This window comes from Poromitra crassiceps (genome assembly GCF_964638095.1).
Source record: "Poromitra crassiceps genome assembly, chromosome: 1".
Taxonomy (NCBI): Eukaryota; Metazoa; Chordata; class Actinopteri; order Beryciformes; family Melamphaidae; genus Poromitra; species Poromitra crassiceps.
The window spans coordinates 9,273,553-9,291,631 of NC_139623.1; the positions used below are offsets into that span (position 1 = coordinate 9,273,553).

Sequence of the window (18,079 nt, forward strand, 5' to 3'; positions counted from 1 at the left end):
GGACCGTATTTGGGAAAAGCGGGGAACATAGGACCCGGGGAACATAGGGATGACCCCCTCTGGAGGGGGCGGGGCGTCTTTTTTTCTTTCTTTTGTCTGGTCGGCAGCCAAGTCCGTCCTAGGCTAGATCAACCCAAAGAGAACGTTTTCCGTCTGGAACATTAAGGACTTCTTCGAGGACGTGGTAACACGAACTTTGCATTAATTTCACACATGATGCGAGCTTGCACCTTACACAAATAGAAGGTCCTCCGGTTTCGATCACAACAACTTAACGACAGAAGAGAATAACAGCTGTAGCCTAAACGTTGACATATTTACAGATAGGTAGCCTAATAGAGACATTATTTGCACTTGACCCCCTCTGTCAATCAGAGAACAGATTTACAGTAAGTAGCCTAACGTTGGTTTCCCATGGGTTATGGGTGGGGCTTATCAAAAGTGATTACTCACAGGCTCTCTTCTACGGAATACAAAATCCGTGCACTCACAATTACCTGTCTGCTGAAACCATCTACAGGTTTCTATCAGCCAGCGGGGAGATGTTCGCCACAGCTACACAAAACTTCGTGGAGGAGGTAGACCACGATGGTTTCCTGATCCCAGTGTCCAGTCTGAATGACAACACTGCTCTCCTGTCACTGGTAGTCAAGCGCAAGCGTTTCTGGTTCTGGCAGAAACCCAAGTATCTTTCCACTGATTTTGACTTCAATGACATACTAACAGGAGACACACCTATACAGCCAGGTAAACATCAAAACTCCACAGAATCCTCTTCTACCACTTTCTATAGTAGCCTAGTATTGGACTATTATTATTTTTTGTTTAATTCACACTTTAATTTCCCCTGTTCACAGTTGTCGTAGAGACAGACTTCATCAAGTACAATGGGACGTTTGGTGACAAGATTCAGGGAAACATGGAAGCAAATTTTGGCCATAATGTGACCTTGGAGGGGAAAGACACATCCAAACTGCAGTCGTCCTTTGGCAGTTTGAAGAAGGAAGAGGTGGACGTGCAGAAGCTGCTCAGAGACTCCAGAGACAGGTTAGTTGTCCACCTGTACCTGCTGTCCTATATTATATTATAGATATGAAGTATGGTAAAAGTGAAAGATGAGTCTGTAACTGCAGAAGTGTAATGGCATGACCGATCTTTGTACAACCATAAAGTTGTACGTCACACACAACCATAAAGTTGTGTAAGCAGACCAGCAGACCCGGTTGAATATTAAAGAAAGTTACTACTTGTAGTATAACATTTACCATTTTAGTCATAGACTATATTTTAAAGAGCCACATCACTGTAAGTCTCTATACATTTCACAGTTACAGCCAGGACACTTACCACTACATTGACATGTTTTAGGGTGTCCGGGTAGTGCAGCGGTGAATTCCCTGCCTACCAACACCAAGGCTCGCGGGTTTGAGCCCCTGTGTTGCCTCCCGGCTTGGTCGGGTGTCCATACAGGCACAATTGGCTGTGATTCTGTGGACGGGACGCCGGATTAATACTATTTACTTGCAGTTCATTCTGGTTACGAGTTTCTAGCACCTAGATGTAATGTTACATGCATTCTTTCTGTTTGGGAGTTTCTAGCACCTAGATGTAATGTTACATGCATTCTTTCTGTTTGGGAGTTTCTGGCACCTTCTATGAAGCCGCCTATTTCTGTTAGTTTGTATGCTCATTGGTTGTTTGAGGTCACATGGTCTGTTAGTTTGCATGCTCATTGGTTATGCCTTCCTCAGACCCTAGCTGCCACATAACAGCATGAGTCAAGACCTCGTTTCATCTCGCTTCATCTGCCTGTGTGATCCTTGGAGAAGCTTTGTCTACTCTAAACTGTCATCCACTGTACAGTCTGTGACCGTCTTAACTGAAGTGAACACGTTGAACTCCACCTGGTGTTTTCTAGTGCTTTCTGACAGGAGCCCTGTAGCGGCCAATACATTTATCCAGCTATCCAGGGTTAAAACCAAACACGCTACGTCCTGCCGGTGAAACTCCTCGCTGTCAGGTGAAAAGCAGCGGCTGGCGACCTCACATGTATCGGAGGAAGCGTGTGCTAGTCTACAACTCAACGATGGAGCAACGACCGGGACAGCCTAGGCTAGAGAATTGGCCAAGTACAAATGTTCAGTGTTATGTGTTTGGTTCTGTCCTCCAGGGTCTTGGACATGTCCCATTGTCTGATCCAGCAGACGATGGAGAAACACAGGCAGGTATTTGGTCTTGTGAAGGAGCGGATCGTGACGACTCAGCCGTGCTCGGTCATAGAGGAGGTGCAGCAGGCAGGACAGTGTGGAGGACTGCTGAGCTTCTGTGGACCCAAGAGCTCCAAGGTACTGTAATGGTCGCTTATGCTTTCACAGGAGAGTTGTTATGCCTCCGCCCGGCATTATGGTTTGGGGTTGTACGTCCGTCCGTCCGATTCTCGTTAACGCGATGTCGCAGGAACACCTTGATGGAATTGCTTCAAATTTGGCTCAAACGTCCACTTGGATTCAAGGATGAACTGATCAGATTTTGGTGGCCAAAGTTCAAGGTCACTGTGACCTCATGACCGTCATCGTCATTTTTATGCACGTTAGCGTAATATCTCAGGAACGCCTTGAGGGAATTTCTGCAAATTTTGCTCAAACTTCCACTAGGACGCGGGCTCACAGTCAGAGAAGTCAGAGAAACAGAGAAAACGCGAGCTAGAAAGCAGGGCGGGCGATACCGAGCCCACGCAGCAGGCGAGCCTATAGGAATCGATTTCTAGTATACTGTATTATATCAATATCTTCTTGAACTACCGTAAATTCCGGACTATAAGCCGCACCTTTTTTCCCGTTTTTTGGGCTTTTTTGGCCCCTGCGGCTTATATAACGGTGCGGCTTATCTATGGATTTAAAAAAAAAAAAAAACTCTCTTTTTTAGCACTCTTTCTAACTATAAATCCACTTCTGTTTTAATTTCCTCTCTTGCCCTCTTTTCACCACACTATATGACACTGTGCACTGTAAATAACAACACAGGTGGTGTTGTGTTATGTTGTTTTGTTGAAATGTTAATAAATGGGAGCTTCCTCAAACAGCCATCTCTTTCCCGACAATCCCCTCTGTGCATGAACCCTTACATATGGTAATTAAACATTAAAACACAATAAAAAATAAAAAATAAATACCATTAAAACACCCGCGGCTTATAGTCCGGTGCGGCTTATATAAGAAAAAAATAGTCAACTTTGCAGGTGCGGCTTATACACCGGTGCGGCTTATAGTCCGGAATTTACGGTAACATCTTTTAATAAAAATAAATAAATAAATAAAATACTAATGCTACATGTTACTTATTCCTTCTCTAACTACTTCCTACATGGTAGGAGTCTATCAAAATATCTTAGCTGTCATTGATTGTGTTGCATAGTGGTTTTCTGTACTGTTGACAAATTGTGATATTGTGATAGCTTAAATAACCCTTCTAAATTTTGGAAGGCCAAAATCTAATCAGTTCATCCTTGAGTCCAAGTGGACATTTGAGCTGAATGTGACGAAATTCCGTCATGATGTCATCAGTGATGATGTCATCAGTGATGATGTCATCAGTCTGAGGCTCACGAGAGAGCCTGAGGGAGAGGGAGAGAGAGACTGAAGGAAAGGGAGAGAGAGGAGAGGGAGAGGGGGAGAGACTGAGGGAGAGAGAGGGGAAGAGAGACTGAGGGAGAGAGAGAGGCAGACATTGTGCCCGCGCCGGCAAGGCCGTGCAGCGGCCGAGCTGTGAATGTGAGCTGCAGGACCAGCTCAGTGAGCTGCAGGAGGGGCGAGGCCATGCAGCGGGCGAGCCTATGAATGGAGTGTGCGTAGCGCGCGAGATGCCTAGTGTGACAAAATTCCGTAAAGGCGTTCCAGAGATATCTCATTTACGAGCTAGAAAATGGCGTTTGTGAGGTCACAGTGACCTTGACCTTTGACCACCAAAATCTAATGAGTTCATCCTTAACTCATTCACCGCCAGTTTAGGACTGCCAATATTTAGCACAGGCCAAAGATTTTCATAATTGTTGGTCATCTTTCAAGACCCACAGTAAATTATCTATTAGCACCAGAGTGATTTGCAATACCTCAAAATGAAGATGTACGTCTCTGGGTTCACCAGGAAAAAAAAGTGAGCTTTTAGCATGTTCTGTACTCTACTTATAGCCATTTATATACACCCTGTTTTCCCCCAAAATGTCTCTCTGAGAAAAGAAATTGCAGAAAATGGCATTTATGTATTTATGCACACAATCTCATGCAGAACTCGCTCTCAATTCTTTTATTTTGAACTGTATTGACATCAGACATGTAAATATTATTTGTTAGGACACAAATGACAAAAAAAAAAAAATATATATATATATATACACATGAAGTGCTTTTTTTTTACATTCAACAATACAGTTTACTCGGTGTGAGTGTGCAGACAGACAGACAGACAGACAGACAGACAGACAGACACACCGACAGACAGACAGACAGACAGACAGACAGACAGACACACACACACACACACACACACACACGATCCCCCTTTTAGATTTCTAACCCCACATAGGATAAGCAATAACCACGCCCTGTGGCGCTGGGATTGGCCAGGAGCAACACTGGAGGGCACGCAGCCCAGCGATTACATGAACCAACTGAATAGCTCTTGAGAAAGGACAGCGGGCTGCTCTGACTCCCGCTTCTGTCTTGTGCCTTGCTGTTGTGTGTTTATTTTGCACCCGTCCTCGTCCATGTCTCCCTGTCATATCTTCCCTGCTATCTGATCGTTCCCGTTTTCCCCTCGGCTATTCAACACGTCCTCACCGCCCTCGCAAACTGATCGATCATTTCCTCATTCCTCCGATGATCAAACACATCTCTTGATTACTTTCTCCCGGCTGGCACAGAGGAAGTCGACTCCAGCTCGTGCAGCGCGCCGAGGCGCGTTTCAATGGCGTTTCTCCTGTCTGCACAAGGAAGCGTTACCAGTTTTCTGCTTTTCCTCCTGCTCAATTTCAAAACAACAGCTGCGGTATGTGTTTGTTCACGTGTTGTCTTAGATGATAGGGACCTGATACCATGTGACAGGCTGGGGAAGTGTTTAAACTATGCCCTGCAGTAATAAAAACAAAAACACGTCAAACACGTCATTGGCGGGGAGGGCTATTTCTGATAACACGTCAAAGACGTCATTGGCGGTGAATGAGTTAAGAGCAACTGGATGTTTGAGCAAATGTGAAGAAATTCCGTCTCAAGGCATTCCTGAGATATCACGTTAATGAGCTTGGAAATGGTGTTCCTGAGGTCACAGTGACCTTGACCTTTGACCACCAAAATCAGTTCATCCTTGAGTCCATGTGGACGTTTCCCCCCCCTGATTTTCCCCCATTTTCTCCAAAATTATACTTGGCCAATTTATCCCCATGCTGTCCTAGTCACTGCTCCACCCTCTGCCGATCTGGGGAGAGCCGAGACTAGCACCATGCTTCCTCCAACACATGTGCAGTTGCCAGCTGCTTCTTTTCACCTGACAGGGGGAGCTTCACCGGTAGGACATAGCACGTGGGAGGATCACACTATTCCCACCAGCTCCCTTCCACCCCGACCAGGCGCCCGACCGACCAGAGGAGGCGCTAGTGCAGCGACCAGGACACATACCCCCAATCCAGCTTCCCACCCCCCAATCCGGCTTCCCACCCTCAGGCACAGCCAATCGTGCCTGTATGGACGCCCGACCAAGCCGGAGGTAACATGTGGATACGAACCTGCGACCCTCGTGTTGGTAGGCAGGGACCACCAAAATCGAATTAGTTCATCCATTAGTGCAAGTGTGATTAAATTCCATCAAGGCGTTCCTGAAATATCGCGTTAACGAACTTCGGACGTATGTACATACTGACGGACAACTTGAAACCATAATGCCTCCGGCCTGGCTGCATACAATTAATGAATGAATAAAAGAAAGAAGCCTGCAGTCAAGCAATAACATTCCAATCTAGCCAGACAGCTAGACAGAGCTACCCCCTTGTATGTAACATTTATGTGTGATGAATGGTTTACACTTTAGATTTGGGGATGCAGAAAGCCTTGTAAATGAATTGTAAATGATTTACACATCATTCATAACAGTTTATAGATGACTTACAACACATTTGTGATATGTTAACATAGCATTTATTAATCATCTACAAATGTATATTCATGTGTTGTAAGTGATTAGTTCATCATTAACTAAAGGCTTATAAATGACTTAAGACTGAACGTTATTATAAAGTGTTACAGAAAAAGGATGCACTAATTGCTCCTCTATTCTAACCCACCAAGGGATCCTAGTAGGGGGCAGATGTATTTTTGCCAGTTGACACAAAGGAAATGACAGATGATACCAGTCTATTCGTGATAATGCCAATAGCTGTTTCTCAAACAAACTGACAGATTTTGTTGGCATTCGTGTTTGGTTTGAAACAGTGTTGTTATTCTGCAGGTGTCACTGAAGGAGAATGCCAGCCTGAGCAAAGACAGTAACATCACCATGGAGATTCCCTCTCATACTACCATTGCCTATGCCATCATTGAACTAGAGGTCAAACTCAACGGACACTATGGTGAACGAGTGTTTATTCACTTGAGAAATTTAAATGTGTAGACTTTTGCAATTCCGTGTGGAAGGAACTATGGTTTAAACTGGTGCATCCAATCTTTGATATGCAAGTTTTTAAAATATTTTGCACAGAGCTGTGTCTGATGTCGGACACTCATGGGAGCTTTGAAGTGGATGGGCCTGGTAGGAAAGGGTTGCTGGGTCTCTCCGGTGCTACTCTGCATGCCTCTGAGAACAGCGGCCTGAAACCAGGTAAACCAATAGGAGAATAATAATAGTGTTTCCCCCCTTAGTTAGAGAATTTTAGCAAAATGCTAAAAATTTACTACCAATAGCTTTCTTCACCAATGTGTTCTTATAGGTGTCTAGAATCACCTCTCAATTAGTGCAAACCCAAATCCTCGTGGAAAATCCTGGAGAGCCAATCAAAGTTAAGGTGCCCCGAGGGCTTGGGTGAAAAATATGATAAAAATTAAAAGTCTAAAATGAACTTGTGGGGTGTCTAACGAGGGGTTTTCAGGGGTGCTGAATCCATTCCAAACATTATTTTTGAGTAAAAATGTCTCCCTGACCATATGATATTGGTATATTGGTTATTGTTATGTAAAGCACAGTGTATAATCAACGATAATTTTCCACGAGGATTTGGGTTTGCACTAATTGAGAGGTGATTCTAGACACCTATAAGAACACATTGGTGAAGAAAGCTATTGGTAGTAAATTTTTTCACAGATGGTCCAAGCATTTTGCTAAAATTCTCTAACTACCTCTCTTCTGCTCTCTGCAGACATCATAGCATGTGACTAGATGTTTGTTCCAGCTGATGACGTGTTCAGAAAGGCGCGTTGTTTTCATGTAGAGATCGGAGGCCACGTTCTCTGTTATCAGATAATAATAACTGTTTGGAAAACAAGTGCGTTGACCTGTATTATCAGCTCTCTTTAAACCAAAGATCTGTATTGCCATGCCACACTGTACAATTGATTTATTTATTCATACATGTATTTATGTATTTATGTATGTATTTATTTATTATTACTAAACCATATTTGATTTAGATGAACTTTTACAATTTCAATAGTCATGCCTTTTTGGAGTGAGTTTGTGACGCTTGTTTTGTATAGACCAAATCAGCGGGATGTTTACATTTACTTCCGGGTACCCCTGAGGTCCACACATTATAATGGCAGTGGACGGCACAAACTGACGTGTTGAAGACAAAAACAGACAAAGAAGACAAAAATGGTTCGTCCGTGTTGTGTTGTTGTTTAATATCATTCATAACAACACTTTCACTAACGTTAGTGGAGACCAGACTAGCTAATTTACCTGTTGGACCAGACCAGAGTAGACTTGAAGCTAAATTAAATTAACGTGGCGTCAGTAGCTCTTTCTCGCCGAGAAGAGCCTGGTGACGCGAGGTTAGTAGCTCTGTCTGTAACGTTAACAAGTCTGCAAAAAAACAGCGAGTTTGACAGACAAACAAACGTTATTAGCTAGCTAACACTACATCAAACAAACACAGAAGAAAGGCTAGATACGTCGGACAAGCATGTTTACCAACCGTTTAACCATTTAAATTGAAAGTAGTCGGCCGAAAACAGCGAGAGGGTTTGACAGCATTTATTTGACAACACGCACATTTAAACCTGCCGCCTTCCCCAAGTGGTACCCGGAAGTAAATTTGTTTACATGGTGACGTCACGGTGATTTGGTCTATACATGCTGACAGACAATTGTTCTTGGGTGGCCAAACTAGCCATTAATGTATTGATGCAGTATTGATAAGTGGTCTCTGGGCCTATTCAGGATGTGAGGATGCTCTCTCTTCTAAAACCGAAAACAATTGTCTTTGCACGTGAATGACCATATGTGCGCCATTTTCTGTGTGATTTATCCGTTGACAGAACTGGACCGACTGAATGGTCATTTCCACCTGCTGTCGACTCTCTCTGCCGCCAGACGCTGCCCCCTGCTGGAGCATCTCACAGCAGCCATGGAGCACAGAGAGACCATCAGTGTGCTGCAGAATGTGGTGAGCGGGTCCACAGACACGGTCACTATACTGTAGAGTTGGTATTAGAAACGCTATGTAGTAATCCAGGGAATATAGAGTTAACATCCACCAGGAATAAAGAGGGAGGCGCTTGGTTTGGATGCAGATAAAGACCGAGTGCTTTATTGCACACTCTGCACTCACACTGACAACACAACACTCATACCAACTTCCTGGTCTATATAAACAACGTCCTCAATGATGTCACCGCATCTTACTGCGTTGACACGCCACACAGGTCCTGGCACACGCGTGAACGTCAGCCTTCATGCCATGCCAGACAGACAAACGTCACTGCCACCAGACGCTGCAATGGTTTCACACCAGGATGAGAAAGGCCATGTATGGCGTCAAAAACGTCTCGTCTCCACCCCTGGGGCACCAACAGGCGAGGTTGGCCTGTGGACAGATCACAAAGTAGTGTGGTACCTTTATCGTCAAACAGCACATCCACCAACTGAAGGCCTGTAACCACTGACCTGTATGCCTGTACTTCAAGGTCCGAAACCTAATCCGCAGCCATGCGACCGTAGTCGATGCCCAGATGGACGGCGCTGGAGAAAGCGTGGGAGAGGCAGTTGGCCACATGTTGGATGTCCGTGGTGAACTCTGAGATAAACGCCAAATGGCGCTGTTGCCTGCCCGACCATGGCTCTGCCACCTTTGCCATGGCGAAAGTCAATGGCCTGTGGTCCACGTAGGCAGTAAACGGACAAGCCTCCAGCAGGAAACGAAAATGTCTGACTGCCGAGTACAGAGCGAGAAAGCTCGCGGTCGAAAGTGCTGTATTTCTGCTCGCTGGGGCGTAGCTGACGGCTGAAGAAAGCAAGTGGTTGCCAAACTGCCTTGACCAGCTGCTCAAAAACTGCGCCAACAGCCCGGTCCGAGGCATCCATTGTCAAGGTCCCGGGTGGACCAGCATAGCAGCGCCTGCGAGGGCCTCCTTGGTAGCCGAAAAAGCCATGTCGTCAGTCCAGTCAAGGGCGTGCTTAGGAGTCTTGCATTTGAGGGCCCCATACAGGGGGCGCATGAGGTGAGCTGCTCGTGGGATCAAACGGTGATAAAAGGTCAACATGCCCAAAAACTCTGTAGGGCCTTCGCAGTAGCAGGTCACGTAAATTGGAGCACCGCCTCCACCTTCGAGGGCAGCGGGACCACTCCAGCTATAGTAACGCGATGGCCGAGAAATTCGATGGAAGACACCCTGAACGGACACTTCGCTGGGTTGCACACTGCACTCACACTGAACTTCATGGTCTATATAACAACGTCCTCAATGATGTCATCGCGCCACGGGGCATCTGGGTAGTGTAGTGAATTTGTCTGTCAATCTCCTTAGTGTGCACAGTCACCACAGCCTGGTCATTATACTGTAGAGTTACTATTAGAAACATCTGGTCATTATACTGTAGAGTTATTATTAGAAACATCTGGTCATTATACTGTAGAGTTATTATTAGAAACATCTGGTCATACTTCCAACGATGGTCACTTCTCCCCCTGTCTTTGGCTGGGCGGATAAATTGTGTTAAGATGAATGTGCTTCCTAGGTTCTTGTACCTTTTTCAATGTATTCCCATTTTTATTGTAAAGTCTTTTTTCCGTAAGTTGGATGGCAGGATTTTGCATTTTATTTGGGGGGGTAGGAACCCAAGAATTCGAAAACAAGTACTGCAGAGACCCAAACTCTCAGGGGGAATGGCTTTACCCAACTTCCAACAGTATTTTTGGGCAGCCAATTTGCGCTCCATCCTACATTGGCAGAATATGGATGATATGGATCCCACTCCTGCGTGGCTATGTATGGAATCTGCTTCCTGCGCTCCAGCCTCATTGGCGGCTCTCTTGTGCTCACCTTCCCTGCCACCATTAGCCAAATTTATTAAGAATATTATGGTGAAGAACAGTATCAAAATCTGCCACCAATTTGCACGTCATCATGGGCTCACCTCCCCCCCCTGTCATCCCCTGTCCGTGCCAACCCGCTTTTCCCTCCCTCTGTACTAGACAAGGCCTACAATCTGTGGCATAGTCAGGGAATTTCGACAATCAGCGATTTATATGTGGATGGCATATTCGCTTCGTTTAATGATTTGGTAAATATATATGAGCTTCCAAAAGCCCATTTCTTCAGGTACCTGCAAGTTTGTGATTTTGTCCGCAAACATTTTTCAGGGTTTCCTGCCATTCCTTCTGTTTCTCCCATTGATTTGCTTTTACAACAAGATCCAATTCAAAAAGGTGTCATTACACGTTTATATAATGAGATATCCATGCTACAGTCCCCCGAATCCCTCGCATTATGTACAATTTGGTCACAGGAATTGGGAGAAGAATTAGATCATGAGACCTGGGAGGAGATTCTCTACAGAGTTCACCACTCTTCTTTATGTGCCAGCCAGACATGGGGTGTTGCAGTGTAAGGTGGTCAATAGGGTGCACTGGTCTAAATGTAAGCTGGCGAGGATTTTTCCTGACATTGATCCCACGTGTGATAAATGTCGGCAAGCTCCTGCAGATCTTTGTCATATGTTTTGGCTGTGTCCCTCTCTCTCTTCCTATTGGGAAGCTGTGTTTGACACTTTATCTAAGGTCACTTCGGTGCCCATTGTGCCATCCCCAATTACTGCACTGTTTGGAGTCCTGCCAGCTGGGATTTTGCCCAAATACTTCTTAGATTTTGTGGCTTTCCTAACTCTTTTAGCGAGGCGATCAATTCTAATGAATTGGAAGGGTCCCTACGCTCCCACTCATTCTCGGTGGGTGGGGGACGTGTTGCATTTTATGCAACTGGAGAAGATTAAGCATACCCTACGAGGCTCCCTGCACAAGTACTATAAAATCTGGCAGCCTTTTTCAGAATATATAAAGGGCATCCAAATTATCCCGCCAGCTCCGGACTGATGAACCTCTGGTCCCTTTTGATCTTGTTTTGATTTTGATCTTGTCTTGACCCCGATCTACAGTATCTGACCTCTGTATAAGCTACTTTACTGACCTCTTTCTATCTTTAATTCTGTCTACCCCCCCCCCTTGTTGTTTATCTTATTTGATATTTATTTACTTTTCTCTCTGTATTGTTGTTTTGCTGTAACTGTGAAGTTATGTGTGTTGTGTTGTGTTGTGATGTATGTGTTTTGTTTGTGTAAACTTGAAAAATCCCATAAATAAATCATAAAAAAAAAAAAAAAAAAAAACATCTGGTCATTATACTGTAGAGTTATTATTAGAAACATCTGGTCATTATACTGTAGAGTTATTATTAGAAACATCTGGTCATTATACTGTAGAGTTACTATTAGAAACATCTGGTCATTATACTGTAGAGTTACTATTAGAAACATCTGGTCATTATACTGTAGAGTTACTATTAGAAACATCTGGTCATTATACTATAGAGTTACTATTAGAAACATCTGGTCATTATACTGTAGAGTTACTATTAGAAACATCTGGTCATTATACTATAGAGTTACTATTAGAAACATCTGGTCATTATACTGTAGAGTAGGGGTGTCACAATATATCGTCCCACGAAATTTCGCGATAGTAAAACGTCACGATATGTATCGTTGAGATGAAATCTCATATCGTGAAAAAAAAAAAAAAAAAATTTTTTTTTTTTTTTTTTTTTTTTCCAAAAATAGACAAAGAAACGTCTTTGTTTGTTGAAGTTAAATGTGTGGAAAGTAGTTCAGTTGAACAAGTCTCTGAAGAGACACATGAGAAGTTATACAGGAGAGAAACCATTCAATTGAGTTTCTGGCAAAACTGTTTACTTGACAGGAAAAACTGAAGATGCATAAAAAATTGACTAAGAAAAGTCTTGTTGTTTGAGTTTGAAGAAAAACTGAAGATGCATAATGAGAATTTATACTGCTGAGAAACCTTTTAGTTCAAAGTAAATCTAAGTGACGGTGTAACTCATTCTATTTCAAGATAAGCCTTATCTCCAATCTCATGTTTTTTCTAGTTGTTATTGTAATAACAATTTCCCACAACAGCATGTTTTGTGTTTGTGCATTTCAAATAAAATACTACTTTTCCAGTCATATATTGTCATTATTCAAGTTTAAAAAAATATTGTTAAAATCGTATCGTATCGTATCGTTATCGTGAACCCAGTATCGTGATACGTATCGTATCGTGAACTGAGTGTATCGTGACACCCCTACTGTAGAGCTATTATTAGAAACATCTGGTCATTATACTGTAGAGTTATTATTAGAAACATCTGGTCATTATACCGTAGAGTTATTATTAGAAACATCTGGTCATTATACTGTAGAGTTACTATTAGAAACATCTGGTCATTATACTGTAGAGTTACTATTAGAAACATCTGGTCATTATACTGTAGAGTTACTATTAGAAACATCTGGTCATTATACTGTAGAGTTACTATTAGAAACATCTGGTCATTACACTGTAGAGTTACTATTAGAAACATCTGGTCATTATAGTGTAGAGTTACTATTAGAAACATCTGGTCATTATACTGTAGAGTTACTATTAGAAACATCTGGTCATTATACTGTAGAGTTACTATTAGAAACATCTGGCCATTATACTGTAGAGTTATTATTAGAAACATCTGGTCATTATACCGTAGAGTTATTATTAGAAACATCTGGTCATTATACCGTAGAGTTATTATTAGAAACATCTGGTCATTATACTGTAGAGTTACTATTAGAAACATCTGGTCATTATACTGTAGAGTTACTATTAGAAACATCTGGTCATTATACTGTAGAGTTACTATTAGAAACATCTGGTCATTATACTGTAGAGTTACTATTAGAAACATCTGGTCATTACACTGTAGAGTTACTATTAGAAACATCTGGTCATTATAGTGTAGAGTTACTATTAGAAACATCTGGTCATTATACTGTAGAGTTACTATTAGAAACATCTGGTCATTATACTGTAGAGTTACTATTAGAAACATCTGGCCATTATACTGTAGAGTTATTATTAGAAACATCTGGTCATTATACCGTAGAGTTATTATTAGAAACATCTGGTCTTTATACTGTAGAGTTACTATTAGAAACATCTGGTCATTATACTGTAGAGTTATTATTAGAAACATCTGGTCATTACACTGTAGAGTTACTATTAGAAACATCTGGTCATTATACTGTAGAGTTATTATTAGAAACATCTGGTCATTATACTGTAGAGTTACTATTAGAAACATCTGGTCATTACACTGTAGAGTTACTATTAGAAACATCTGGTCATTATACTGTAGAGTTACTATTAGAAACATCTGGTCATTATACTGTAGAGTTATTATTAGAAACATCTGGTCATTATACTGTAGAGTTATTATTAGAAACATCTGGTCATTATACTGTAGAGTTATTATTAGAAACATCTGGTCATTATACTGTAGAGTTATTATTAGAAACATCTGGTCATTATACTGTAGAGTTATTATTAGAAACATCTGGTCATTATACTGTAGAGTTATTATTAGAAACATCTGGTCATTACACTGTAGAGTTACTATTAGAAACATCTGGTCATTATACTGTAGAGTTATTATTAGAAACATCTGGTCATTATACTGTAGAGTTATTATTAGAAACATCTGGTCTTTATACTGTAGAGTTATTATTAGAAACATCTGGTCATTATACTGTAGAGTTATTATTAGAAACATCTGGTCATTATACTGTAGAGTTATTATTAGAAACATCTGGTCATTATACTGTAGAGTTACTATTAGAAACATCTGGTCATTATACTGTAGAGTTATTATTAGAAACATCTGGTCATTATACTGTAGAGTTACTATTAGAAACATCTAGTCATTATACTGTAGAGTTATTATTAGAAACATCTGGTCATTATACTGTAGAGTTACTATTAGAAACATCTGGTCATTATACTGTAGAGTTATTATTAGAAACATCTGGTCATTATACTGTAGAGTTACTATTAGAAACATCTGGTCATTATACTGTAGAGTAGAGTTATTATTAGAAACATCTAGTCATTATACTGTAGAGTTATTATTAGAAACATCTGGTCATTATACTGTAGAGTTATTATTAGAAACATCTGGTCATTATACTGTAGAGTTACTATTAGAAACATCTGGTCATTATACTGTAGAGTTATTATTAGAAACATCTGGTCATTATACTGTAGAGTTATTATTAGAAACATCTGGTCATTATACTATAGAGTTACTATTAGAAACATCTGGTACTGTAGAGTTAGTGTTAGAAATGTCTGGTCATGTAGAGTTAGTATACGAAATGCCTGGTGTGTTGCATCAGCCTTAAATGTCCAGACCTCTCCCTCTCTCTCCCAGCTGGAACAGATGGGCCTTGGTGCTCACCCTGACTTGGAGGAGATTAAGGAGACTCGGAGACAGAACATCCAGGCTGTGTTGGACCTGTCTGGTAGAGAAGAGCAGACTTCTTCAGACCAGTCCCCGTCCGTTCTTAGAGCCGTTCACCTCATTGTCAGCGCTTTGGACGGTGAGGAATCTGTGTTCAATCTTGTTCCTTTGTGCAAAACAACAGTTAAACTCTGCTTTGACTCATAAATCAGTCAAATACAGGACTGGAGAAGTGTGCAGAATACCATGAAAACCTCTCTACTGAAGTTCTATTTTCATACTATGTTTTGTTTTTGTTTTTTGCTTTGTCTTTCAGAAATGCCAAATGACTGTCTCGCCATCTTGGGAATGTGCTGCAGCAGCCCCACAGTCTTGCAGGCCCTGGAGCTACTGGTTAGTACAGTACAAAGGCTGAACACTGCAGCCTGCATGTTACAGTATGTCAACTTCATTTCAACCTGTGCATTTCTCTCTCTCTCTCTCTCTCTCTCTCTCTCTCTCTCTCTCTCTCTCTCTCTCTTATATTATTGTATTTTATGTTTCAAGTGCACACATTACATAATGATTAGTAGTATGAATAAATAAAGGACTGAGAGGTTGATATGCCCCCTTCCTTTCTTTACCTCTCCCTTTGCAGCAACACATACAACACTCTTAACATTAAAGGCTGTTACACACCAAGAGCGATGCGAATATACGGCACGAAATCGCGATGCGAATTTTGACCCACCTGTCAATCACAGCAACAGATGTGTACACGTCGGATGCGAATTTCTGAAAGATCGACCGTGGTCCGAAAAAAGAAACACCACAATAACGCTCGGCGAAACTTCGCCATTGGTATGCACGGTTGCATTGACTGATATAGGTTCGAAAAATATTGACTTGCAAATGAATCGCTCCTAGTGTGTAAGGAGGACCTTACCAATAATGTACAGTAAGCAGTGAAATGAACACACACACACACACTATATATAGTGTGTATGTATGTATATATATATATTAGGGGTGTCAAAATTAATCGTATAATCGATGCATCGCAATGCGGACGTGTGAATTGAATCGAATCGTTGACAGATGAATCGTTGAATCGTTTATGTTTAAATTTCTGTTGACATTCAGATTTTAAAGCACTTTAAAGTAAAAAAGGGCCTTGATATTTATCTGACTGCTTGTATTAATTGATGAAAAAGTAGCCATGTGCAGTAATAATACAGAAAATTGAGGATTTGATACTTGGAGCTGCAATACCTTGAGCTGTATCGAGATGCATCGTGGAATCGAATCGAATCGTTGACAGACGAATCGTAATCGAATCGTGAGGCCAGTGAAGATTCACAGCCCTAATATATATACTATATATATATATATATATATATATATTGTATATACACACACACACAATATATCACGATATTCTGCAAATATCGTAATTTTCAACATGATCGAAAATCAGCACAAGCCTACTGTACGTGGCAGTGGTTTAGTGGTTCTATCCTCTCCAACTTATTTCAGGTGCAGTGTGTGGCGGGAAGCGGAGAGCTGTCTCTGAGCAGTTTGGGCCTGGCTCCACTGACAGACGAGCTGTATGAGAAGACTGAACATCTGTTTGCCTCCTCTCATGTGAGCCTGAAGAGAGACAAGGATACACTGAAGACACACATAAAGCAGCAGCCAGGAAACCTTCCTCTTGTCCTGTGTATTGCTGTCAGGGGCCTCACCTCATTGGCTCATGACGGTTGACAATGCACACAAACTATGGAGACACTTTTCTTTCTTACGGACACTGTTAACATTCCTCAGCAATGTGATCAATGTGACCACACTGAATTAGTATTCATGAATTAGTATTCATGCCTCTAGCTAGTCGTGCTCACCTGGTAGTAGAGCTGCCACGATCAGTCGATTGACAGAAAATTAATCGATTGATAATCGATGAATCGTTTTGAGTACAATTTTAAGAGAAAATGTCTAAATTCTCTGATTCCAGCTTCTTAAATGTTAATATTTTCTGGTTTCTTTACTCCTGTATGACAGTAAACTGATATTATCTTTGAGTTGTGGACAAAACAAGACATTTGAGGGCATCATCTTGGACTTTGGGAAACACTGATCGTCATTTGCTACCATCTTCTGACATTTTATAGACCAAACAACTAATCGATTAATCGAGAAAATAATCGACAGATTAAACGATTATGAAAATAATCGTTAGTGGCAGCCCTACCTGGTAGCATTCGTACCACGAAGGCTCGGCCCTTTGTGTGGCCGACCCAGGTTCGAATCCGGCCCTCGGTCCCTTGCCGCGTGTCATCCACTCTCTCTCTCCCCCCTATTTTCCTACTGTCCTATATAATAAAGGCAAAATGCCCAAAAAATAATAATTTAAAAAATGCCTCTAGCTAGTAGTTTATCTGTTTTCTCTGAATTCCTTTTGGTGCAGTGAAGAGGCCATTTTACTGTAGGACAATCCTATCACATATATTATATGGACACAACTGAAGTTGTAGCCTCTGTTTTAATTGCACAATCTCTGATTTAGTAATTTCACCAGAAATAAATTACCGTAAATAGTTAATTCAGTGCTTGTTGGTACCATCAGAATCAGAAATAATTTGATCCCGAGGGGAAATCTATATAGGATGAGTATTCTGCAGTCTTAAAATATAATTCTAGCACTTGAAGTAATGGAGATAATGAAATCTTTGAATACCTAGTCACATGCTGCAGTGACAATTAGGCCTCTGGTTCTGACTAAGCTAATTTAGGGAAATGTTATTGAAGCAATTAATGTGCCTCCGAAATAAACACGACATGTTTGTCATTTTATTCCAATGCCATTTCAATTGCAATCTACAGTAAGATTAGTTTTCATAACTTTCTCATTTTCCATCTAGAGATCTACCCTACCCCTCTCAATGCATGCACATGGGAATACAACTCAAATGATAGAAAATATTACTTAATTCCGATACAGATGATTGGTTTGAGGGTATAATAAACATTTCAGGTTTGGTGGCAGCCTTTTTTTGTTTTACTTCCTTTTAATT

General features: G+C 41.5%; 1 protein-coding gene across 1 annotated transcript; it reads left to right on the forward strand.

The window, feature by feature from the left end:
- Window positions 1-542: 542 nt before the first annotated feature.
- Window positions 543-17,364, forward strand: gsdmeb (gasdermin Eb; the record flags this gene model as incomplete). The annotated part of the gene is made up of 9 exons (XM_083634012.1): window positions 543-747; window positions 858-1,047; window positions 2,171-2,345; window positions 6,496-6,616; window positions 6,745-6,864; window positions 8,520-8,647; window positions 15,000-15,168; window positions 15,346-15,422; window positions 16,545-17,364. The coding sequence occupies 9 exons, from the start codon at window positions 543-545 to the stop codon at window positions 16,770-16,772; spliced, it is 1,413 nt and encodes a 470-aa protein (XP_083490138.1). The 3' UTR covers window positions 16,773-17,364.
- Between the last annotated feature and the right edge of the window lie 715 nt (window positions 17,365-18,079).